The sequence below is a fragment of the Rhinopithecus bieti genome, unplaced genomic scaffold (assembly GCF_001698545.2).
Source record: "Rhinopithecus bieti isolate Rb0 unplaced genomic scaffold, ASM169854v2 scaffold_47707, whole genome shotgun sequence".
Taxonomy (NCBI): domain Eukaryota; kingdom Metazoa; phylum Chordata; class Mammalia; order Primates; family Cercopithecidae; genus Rhinopithecus; species Rhinopithecus bieti.
The window spans coordinates 227,750-237,250 of record NW_016819117.1 but is presented as its reverse complement, the minus strand read 5'-3'; the positions used below and the strand labels follow the sequence as shown (position 1 = coordinate 237,250).

General features: G+C 63.6%; 2 protein-coding genes across 2 annotated transcripts in view; both read left to right on the top strand.

The window, feature by feature from the left end:
* The first annotated feature begins 38 nt into the window (after positions 1–38).
* RPUSD1 (RNA pseudouridine synthase domain containing 1) lies at positions 39–3,431 on the top strand. Its single transcript, XM_017858521.1, has 6 exons — positions 39–167; positions 655–843; positions 922–1,045; positions 1,219–1,321; positions 1,482–1,583; positions 2,050–3,431. Exons 2-6 carry the CDS (start codon positions 662–664, stop codon positions 2,475–2,477), a joined length of 939 nt encoding a protein of 312 aa, XP_017714010.1. The 5' UTR covers positions 39–167; positions 655–661; the 3' UTR covers positions 2,478–3,431.
* A 3,006-nt stretch (positions 3,432–6,437) lies between these two features.
* Positions 6,438–9,501, top strand: part of LOC108519465 (mesothelin-like protein) — a 16,291-nt gene continuing 13,227 nt past the window's right edge. The window contains exons 1-2 of the mRNA XM_017858520.1: positions 6,438–6,480; positions 8,086–8,206. Of these exons, the coding sequence (XP_017714009.1) occupies positions 6,438–6,480; positions 8,086–8,206 (164 nt within the window). The remainder of the gene's footprint in view (positions 6,481–8,085; positions 8,207–9,501) is intronic.

Here is a 9,501-nt window from a genome sequence, read left to right as displayed (position 1 = left end):
GGGGCGGGCCGGGGGCGGGGCTGCGCGCGCAGCGGGGCAGGGCGGAAGCGCTGCTAGGCATCCGGAGCGAGGATTCCAGGGTCTCTGGGTCAGGAGCGCGCGGGCGCGGGGCTGGAGCCGGCGTCGGTCACGGCATCGGGGGCCTGGACTGCACAGCCCGGCAGCAGGTCAGTCTTGGCGCGGGAGGGGCTCGGAGTCGGGATTGGCCTGCCCACCGGGGCTGTGCGGGGCGCCGGTCTGCGCGGGCTGCGGGGAGCGAGGAGGCCCCAGCCCTGCCCCGCGCCCCGGGCAGACCTGGCTGCTGGAACCCGAGAGTGCTGCTGCCCCTCCCCGCCCCCACCGTCGGGCAGAGGCCGTCATGTGCATCCCCTGGAGGGGAGGGTCTTTGGGGAGGCTCTGTGGGGCAGGCTCGGAACGGGCTGTTTCTCCAGGCTTGGGTCAGGCATGTCAGCCGGGAACAGGCTGACTCCCTGATCCCCCAGCTGACGCCCCGGCCTGATCTTGGGGACTGAGGATGCAGGTGCACAGGAGGGCTGCGCACCTGGCTTGTGGCTTCGCACTGGAGCCCGGGTGAGGGGGTGCGGGGACCTCTGTATGCTGGGCTGGGCGCCCCCCACTTGCTCACAGCACATGCACCCACGCGTGCCTCGGCAGGCCGGCCATGGAGCCGGGCAGCGTGGAGAACCTGTCCATCGTGTACCGGAGCCGCGACTTCCTGGTGGTCAACAAGCACTGGGACGTTCGCATTGACAGCAAGGCGTGGCGGGAAACTCTTACGCTACAAAAGCAGCTGCGGCACCGCTTCCCGGAGCTGGCCGACCCCGACACCTGCTACGGGTTCAGGTAGGCGGGGCGGCCAGAGCCCCACGGCAGCGTCTGTGGAGGAAAGTGGCTCAGACGCTGGACTCTGCCCCACCCCAGGTTCTGCCACCAGCTGGATTTCTCCACCAGCGGGGCACTGTGCGTGGCCCTAAACAAGGCAGCTGCTGGCAGCGCATACAGGTGCTTCAAGGAGCGGCGCGTGACCAAGGCTTACCTGGCACTGGTAAGATCTGGTCAGTCCTGGGGTGGGGCGTGGGGACTCAGGACTCCCACCCCACTTGGGCAGGCCCTGGCTCAAAGCCTCCCACCAAGCTCTACATGGCTGCCTGGTGTTAGGTGGGCTCCCCAGCAGTGGCGGGCTGCCCCGTGAACTGTGTGATTCCCCCTGTCCTGCAGCTGCGGGGGCACATCCAGGAGAGCCGGGTGACCATCAGCCATGCCATCGGCAGGAACGGCACGGAAGGCCGGGCCCACACCATGTGCATCGAGGGCACGCAGGGTGCGGCAGGCAGGGACCAACTGGGCGGGCATTGTGGGTTGGGGTGGGCCTGGGCAGGTGGGCAGACAGGGACCAACTGGGCGGGCATCGTGGGTTAGGGTGGGTGAGCCTGGGCCCCAGGCTGGTCCCGCTGACCTCACACATGCCATCTGCGCCCCAGGTTGTGAGAACCCAAAGCCAAGCCTCACGGAGCTCGTGGTTCTGGAACACGGGCTGTACGCAGGCGATCCTGTCTCCAAAGTGCTGCTGAAGCCACTCACGGGTGTGTCTGGGGTTGGCAGTGTCTGGGGTGGGCGGTGTCCTGGTGGTGACAGAAGGAAAACTGAGACACGGAGCCACGTAGCCCGTGTTGGGCCACCCTGAGCATCAAGGCAGAGTTGGCAACAAGCACTCCTGTGTTCTTAGTTCTACATTCTGCAGCCTCTCAGCTTCTCACCTGGACACAGGGTCCCTGCTGGCTCCTGACTAAGTCCTGGGGGGTCGGACTGGCCTGGATTCTCCAGGACCAAGTACCACCCTGGCCCTGTCCTCATCAGTGGTGACCTGAATGCAGTCTTCTGTCCCAAACACTGATGTCCTTACCCATGGCAGGGGACAGGGAGAGTTCCACCCCAAGGGGCTGCTCCAGGGCTCCAGTGGGGTCATGACAGGAGGTGGGGCCTGGTCACGGAGGTTCGTGTGGAGCAGCCCCACCACCCGCTTGATCCAGCGGCACCCTCACCTTGCAGGCCGGACACACCAGCTGCGCGTGCACTGCAGTGCCCTGGGCCACCCCGTCGTGGGCGACCTGACCTACGGAGAGCCCTCAGGCCAGGAGGACCGACCATTCAGAATGATGCTGCACGCTTTCTATCTGCGTATCCCCACGGATGCCGAGTGTGTAGAGGTCTGCACTCCTGACCCCTTCCTGCCCTCTCTGGACGCCTGCTGGAGCCCCCAAACCCTGCTGCAGCCGCTGGACCAGCTTGTGCAGGCCTTACGGGCCACCCCTGACCCTGACCCTGAGGACAGGGGCCCCAGGCCAGGCAGCCCCTCCGCGATCCTGCCTGGGCCTGGCCGGCCCCCTCCACCCCCCACCAAGCCCCCTGAGACTGAGGCACAGCGGGGCCCCTGCCTGCAGTGGCTGTCAGAGTGGACGCTGGAGCCAGACAGCTGAGAGCCGTGGGGCTGGGGCAGGGGGTGGTAGCTGCACAGCAGAACTCTAGGGAGATGAGCGAGCAAGCGTGTGGTCACCAGCTCTGGGGCCTCGAGGTACCCGGGAACATCAGGCCCACTGGACTGCCCTGGCCAGGCCTGTGGGGAAGGGCTGAGGTGGGGCCGGCAGGGGGCGCCAGGCAGCCGTGATCACAGGCGACAACATCGCACTGCGGCTGTGGGACTGATGCTGGATCCTGAGGACCTTACTACCCGTATGCCTCGGGAGAAACCGAGGTCCTTCCCTCCTCCTGGAATAGCTTCTGGATCCCAAGCTTCACCCCAGGGGCATCAGTTTTATGGACTGAAGAGGCAGGGCCAGGTTTTAGGCTTGCCTTTGCTTCCAGGATGGGCCACTCCTGGGCCCAGTCAGCTACTGGCCCCAGCCTATCCCCTTGAGGGGCTGGGAAGGGCCATTCTGAGCTCACCTGGCCTGGGAGACCCATCTGGTCCCTGTGTCCTCTGCCCCTCGCTGCTCTGCAGATCCTCTTGCCTTCGGCTGCCTCCTCCCGAGACCCAACGGTTCCTGCTGGGCCGTTGTGTGCCTCGTGTGTGCCTCGGCCTCACTGTATCTGTGGCTCCCTCTCCGCCCGGATTCTGAGCTCAGTGTGGTGCTTGCTGCACAGACGTTGGTCAGGGGCCATGGCCAAGGCCCTGCCACGCACACCCATCCCTCAGATCCGCCGTGAGCACCAGCCTGCTGCAGTCTCCCAGGCCCCTGCTAACAGTTCTACCACGTCACCGCTTGCCTGGCTCACACATAGCCGTGCATTGTCACTCTGCCTCCGGGACCCCAGCTTGGGAGCTGTGGGCCTGCCGGGTCTCACCTCCTCTGTCTCCCACGCCACAGCCCGGGCTCCTGGCTACAGCGGGGCTCCAGGGACTCCAAATAAATGCTCACTGACTGGCTTCAAGGGTGACCATGAACGTGTCCAAAGCCGGGCTTCCAAGGGACAGGTCTGGCTACCCAGACCCTTCCTAGCTCTCTTTCCTGCCCTGAGGTCCCAGCAGGACCCGGGACAGACGCAGTGGTTCTGGCTCCTATCAGCCCCTCCTGCAGACAGCAAGCACCCTGCAGCTTTGGCCTAGGCAGGCCCCGGACGACCCCCAGCCCCCACAACCAGAACCGCAGGAGCACCCAGCTGGGCCCAGCCAGGGACCTTCACAGAGCCCAGGCCCTTGTGTCAGCCCAGGCCTGGGGCCAGAGGGGCCCGGCCCCCCGAGTCTCAGAGCTCTGTGGAAGGGGCGTCTCATGGGTCAGCACTTGGTCTCAGGTCTGCCTGGCCCCTGCCTGCCACTGTCCAGCTCCAGGGCCAGCCCTGAAACCCTGGTTAGGACCCCAGCAGTGACAGCAGCAGGACCTAGACCAGAGGCAGCTGCCGCTGTGCCCTCAGCCAAGACACGGGTTCCAGACCCGGAGTCCCCACTAGGCCCCGGACCGGAGGCGGCTGCCACTGTGCCCTCAGCCGAGATACGGGTTCCAGCCCTAGAGTCCCTGAGGCAAGGCCACAGGCCCTGGGCTCACTGCTGCTGCTCCCATGACTCAGTTTCCTCATCCGTAAAGGAAGGGGCTGGTGCAGATCTGAAGAGACCACATAACCCTCAAGTAGCACCAGTTGGGTGACCCCAACAGAGAGCAGCAGCAAAGCCCTCCCAGCCAGCACGCCCGTCACTCTCCAGGCCCCTCCCTGGCCAGCCTGGGGATGTGTGCACTCTCGGCCCCTGGCCCCGGCCTCCCCTCCCCCAGGGCTGGCTTGTCTCCGGGCTTCCTCCTGGTTCTTGTCTGAATCAGCCCAAGTCGGAGCCAGGCACGGCTCTCCTCTCCAGTGGGACTGTCTCCCCACCTTGCCCCATGGGACCCCACTCCTCTGGACTGGGGGCTGCCGACCTCACTGCCCCTAACTGCGACCGGTTGCAGCTGTTGGAGCCGCTGTATCCAGCTGGGCTGGCCCAGCTGGTAGCGGGCCAAGCTGTTAGCGGGCCAAGGGGCCTTCAAGGCCTGACCTGAGCCGGACCCTCCTCAACAAGCCAGGCCTCCTGAGTGCCGCCCCTTGTGGTGCCCATGCCTCAGGGTCAGCCTGGAGCTCTCAAAGGGGCATCTGGGTTCCCAGGGGCCTGTACAGGCCTGGGGAACAGTCACCCACTAGTCCCCCCGCTGTCAGCCCCCACAAGACCCAGAGCAGGGATTAAGTCTCAGCTTGGCCATGGGGCTGGCTCGTTGGGCACCCATAGCTCTGGTGCAGGGGGTGGTCATGCCACAGCTGAACCTGAGTTGCAGGATCCCAGGGCCTTGGTGCCCTTGTGGTCCTGCCAAGCAGGGGCTGAGCCCCTCCCAAGATGAGAGCTGGGGTAGGTGGGCCGGGTTGGGGCTCAGCCTGGGACACCCAGCACCCAGTCCCAGTGAGGGGAGAAGCCTGGCAGGCGGGCTGGGAAGTCCCTCCTGTCTCTCCTCGCCGCCCTGGCCTGCCCTGGTGGAGGCCACAGTGGCAGCACACGGGTGCTCCTGCCTGCCCAGCTCCTGTGTCGTGGTTACCCAGCAGAAGGGCCCGGGCAGGCTGTCACCCATGGCCTGGCCAACCGCATTGGTCCTCGGTGTAGCCTGATGTCGCGCCAAAACAAGGGAGCAGCAGTGTGTCCGTGTTCCATCGGCTCCTGGGCACATAGACCAGGAGTGCCTGAGATGCCAGCCTGTACAGCCAGGGCACCAGCAAACACGAAAACCGGAGCTCAGATGCAAGGCGCGCGACACCGACCCTGGGGCGGGGCAGAGACTGCAGAGGCAAGAGCCCTGGTGGGGCAGGGAGGAGCATGGGCTGGCCGCTGCGCAGCTGTGAGCTCAGGCCTTCGGCCGTGGGGGAAAGGGAGTAGGTGCCCTGTGTGCACTGAGGTCGCCCCAGGGGCCTGACCACCTGGGCTGACACGGTGCATCACCTGGCACAGCCTGGGCCTCCCCCACAGGACTGCCAAGCGGGCGTCACTGTGGGAGTGGGGCGGGGTGGGGCAGTCCCATGCCGCCTGCCAGGCCAGCGTGGAGGTGAGCAGGGACCCCGGCATCCCCCCCTCCGCACTATCTCTGCACCCGGGCACTCAACAGCAGCAGCTGATGCACTTGGCGGGCTGGGATTGCATCTGGAGCACCTGGTCCGCAACTCCCTGCCAGGAGCAGCCACCCCACAGCCCAGGCAGCACCTCCCCGGCCGCACCCAGGGCTTCTGCTCAGGTGAGAAGGGCGGGTGGGAGCCACCACCAGCCCACCGCAGGGCTGGTCCCAAGCCGCTGCATTTGCCTCTGTGTGGGGCAGCCTCCCTGTCTCCCTCTTGGGCCACAGTCAGGAGGCCCAGAGGTGCCCGAAAGCCATCAGGCTGGTTCCAGGAGGAGGCAGTGGCCCGCAGCAGTACCGGGACCCTGACTCCTCTGGCCTTGCAGCTTCCATTTCCAGCGTGGCTGAGGCTACCCCAGCTGCCACTGGGGGCCAGATTTCAGCGACAGAGCCGGACATCTGGGGCTCAAAGAGGGAAAGGGAGCTGCCAGGGCCGCTGGGTGTGTGGAGGACGAAGCCGGGGTGCGCGAGGCTGCCTGAGGCACTTGCTGTTGGTTGGAGACACAGCAACCCGTGGGTCCCCTAGGCCCCTACCTGTGATAAGAAAGGCCCAGGGTTTCGCCGGCTCCCGGTCCCTCCTGCTGCACTTTACTGTTTATGGGATCCTTCCCCCTTGAAGGTGGGAGAGCCGCAGCTCTGGCCCCACCGCCCTGGGTGAGCCCGGACTGCATCCTCCCTCTCCACACCCCAGGGGGTGGGAGGCAGTGTGGGGCCAGCCTGTGCGTCTCACCTGTGTCTCACCTGTGTCATGCCTCTCCAGCTAGTCCTGGACCCACTGCCCGTGGCCCCAGCACCTTCCTGCCCTGGAACGTCTCAGCCAGGATGACCAGTGTACGCTGCCGCACAGACATGGGCCCCAGAGTGGGTGAGACGAGACTCCATGCAGAAGGGGGGCCTCCAGAGTGCCAGGCCCACGTGGCAAAACCATCCCACAGACGTGGGAGTGCCCAGGGCCCTGGCCACCCCATTTTCCTGAGCCAGGATCTGTCCCAAGCCAAGGAAGGAGGAGGTGGGCCCTGCCCAGCAGCAGCCAGCTGCGGCGGGGGCTGCCAGGGCACAGTGAGCCCAGCCCACCCCAGCAGGCATGGGGGTCCTGGGAAGGTGAGGCAGGGCAGGCAAGCTTGGCTAGAAGGGGCCACTCCTGGCCCAGGCAGCTGGACGTGGCTTCTGGGGAAATCGTGGGGGAGGTGAGTGGAGACACCATTCTCTTGGGCAGCCCGGGCACAGGCAGGGCCAGGCTCTAAGGCCAGGGTGGGGAGGGACCCTGGCCATGCCCAGGGCTGCCCAGTGCCTCACCTTCCCTGAGAGGGGTGGGCCAGGCCTCAGCAGCCCAGGAGGCCGTGGGCAGATCTGTGTGGGCTGTGGCAACCCCTGCTCTACGCCTGCTGGAGAAGAGACTTCACCACATGGTCTCCCCAGGGCCAGCAAGATAAGGGGGCTCCCCTGCACCCGAACCCCCTTCCTGGGCTGAGTTTCCAAAGCAGGAACATGGGCTGGGCCCCTAGTTCCTGCTAGGAGGCCCTGCTGTGACCCCCACTGCAGAACTGAGCAGCTGGGGCCCTCGAAGGTGGCTTGTGCCCCCACCCCTCCTCTGTCTTGGGGGTCTCAGGGCTCCACTGTGAGAACACAGAGCCACGGGGCATCTGGCTAGACGGAGAAGGAGCTCGCACATATGCACCTGCCATCTCACACGTGTGCAACATGGGTGCGCATGTGCACACGCTGCCAGACTCATGCATACAACTGTCACCTACCCGTGCACACTATCACCTACCTGTGCGTACTTGCACGCGTCCACAGCCTCACGCCTGTGCTACCCGTGCACTGTCACCTATCCGTGCACACCGTCACCTACCCGTGCATACTGTCACCTACACATGCACAGTCACCTAAGTGTGCACACCATCACCTTACCTGTGCGTCTTGCATGCGTCCCACAAGCTCACGCTGGTGTGCTACCTGGCACACTGTCACCTTCCGCACACTGTCACCTACCTGTGCACACCGTCACCTAGCTGTGCACACTGTCACCTACACATGCACAGTCACCTACCTGTGCACACCGTCGCCTACACATGCACACCGTCACCTACCCTGCACACCATCACCTACCCGTGCACACCATCACCCACGCGTGCACACTGTCACCTATCTGTGCGTGCTTGCACGTGTCCACAACTTCACGCCTGTGCTACTCGTGCACACTGTCACCTATCCCATCACACTGTCACCTACCACGTGCGGTGCCTACACACGGTCCACAGCCTCACGCCTGTGCATACACCACCAGACACGCCCCGCACTCAGGCCCAGGCTGTGCACAGGTGGCCAGTGCTGTGGGGCTCCAGAAGTTCCTCTGTGTCCTCTGGTCTCAAGGAGACCCCCATGGTGGGGGTCATAGGCCCACCCTGGAGCCCGGATGCCCCGGCCCCTGCTGCCACTGGGACCCTCACAGCCCGCCTTATTCCAGGTGCCCTGCAGAGATCAGGCCTCACCCTCCTCCTGTCCCTCGCCACCCACTGCTCTGGGCCCCAGGCCAAGGCTCTTTCCCTAGGAGGGCTGGATGCCAGTGGGGCCAACCTGTGGGCCAGGTGAGTGCAGCCCTCTTGCAGTGGGGGTCTGCTTCTCGGTTGGGCTGGGGGAGGGGTCTGACTAGGGGATGGGGAGGGGTCTGGGAGTGGCCGCCAGCAGTCTGCTGCTGAGGCAGTCATCTCCTGCTCCACCCTGGGGGGCCCTGAGATGACTCAGTGTCCAGCTTTGGACCTACACGGCCGGGTGTGGGTCCCTCGGCCACCGCCGAGGCCTCAACCATCAGACCCAGCCACGTCTGCCCACCCCAGAGAACACTCTGTGATTTCCCTGCACTGCCTGGAGCCTCGTGTTGGGCTCAGCTCTCCTCTCCGTCCTTCAGACTTGGTGACAGTGACAGGCTGGTCAATTGACTAACCAGGGCATCTGTGAGGCAGGGCTGGGGTCCTGAGTGGCACAAGGCCCACTCTGTTCGACTGGATTAGAGTCACACCATAAGGAAAGCTGGGGAGACAGCTTCCCCCCCCCAGGGCTGCCCAACAGGTGCGGAAGCCTTGGGTGGGGGTGCCTCTTCCTCAGGTGCCTCAGCAGCCAGCAGGGATGGTCAGGGAGCAGCATGAGCTCCTGGCCAGCTGGGACCCGGCCTCAGGAGGAAGTGCTGCTCCAGGGTCTGGGTAGGGGCCACACCTGAGGCCCTGCATGCAGCCGAGAGCCTGGCCCCACAGGGTGCTCTGGAGAGAATGAGTAAATGAGTGAGTGAATGAGTGAAAATGAGGGAATGAGTGAAAATGAGTGAGTGAATGAGTGAAAATGAGGGAATGAGTGAAAATGAGTGAGTGAATGAGTGAAAATGAGTGAGTGAATGAGTGAATGAGTGAGTGAAAATGAGTGAATAAATGAGTGAATGAGAGAGTGAATGAATGAGTGAAAATGAGTGAGTAAAGAGTGAGTGAATGAGTGAATGAGTGAGTGAAAATGAGTGAATAAATGAGTGAATGAGAGAGTGAATGAGTGAAAATGAGTGAATGAATAGAGTGAGTGAATGAGTGAGTGAATTAATGAGTGAGTGAATGAGTGAGTGAATTAATGAGTGAGTGAGTGAATTAATGAGTGAGTGAATGAGTGAATTAATGAGTGAGTGAATGAGTGAGTGAATTAATGAGTGAGTGAATGAGTGAGTGAATGAGTGAGTGAATGAATGAGTGAAAATGAGTGAGTGAATGAGTGAGTGAGTGAATAAGGAAATGAAAGAGTGAATGAGTGAGTGAGGGAGTGAATGAGTGAGGGAGGGAGGGATGGAATGAGTGAGTGAATGAGGGAGGGAATGAGTAAATGAGTGAGTGAGTGAATGAATGAG

Bases quoted from the DNA above. Each gene is read 5' to 3' on its own strand.
- RPUSD1 (XM_017858521.1), top strand. From the start codon at position 662: ATGGAGCCGGGCAGCGTGGAGAACCTGTCCATCGTGTACCGGAGCCGC. The intron at 844-921 runs GTAGGCGGGGCG...GCCCCACCCCAG, and splicing joins GACACCTGCTACGGGTTCAG to GTTCTGCCACCAGCTGGATT. The intron at 1,322-1,481 runs GTGCGGCAGGCA...TCTGCGCCCCAG, and splicing joins GTGCATCGAGGGCACGCAGG to GTTGTGAGAACCCAAAGCCA.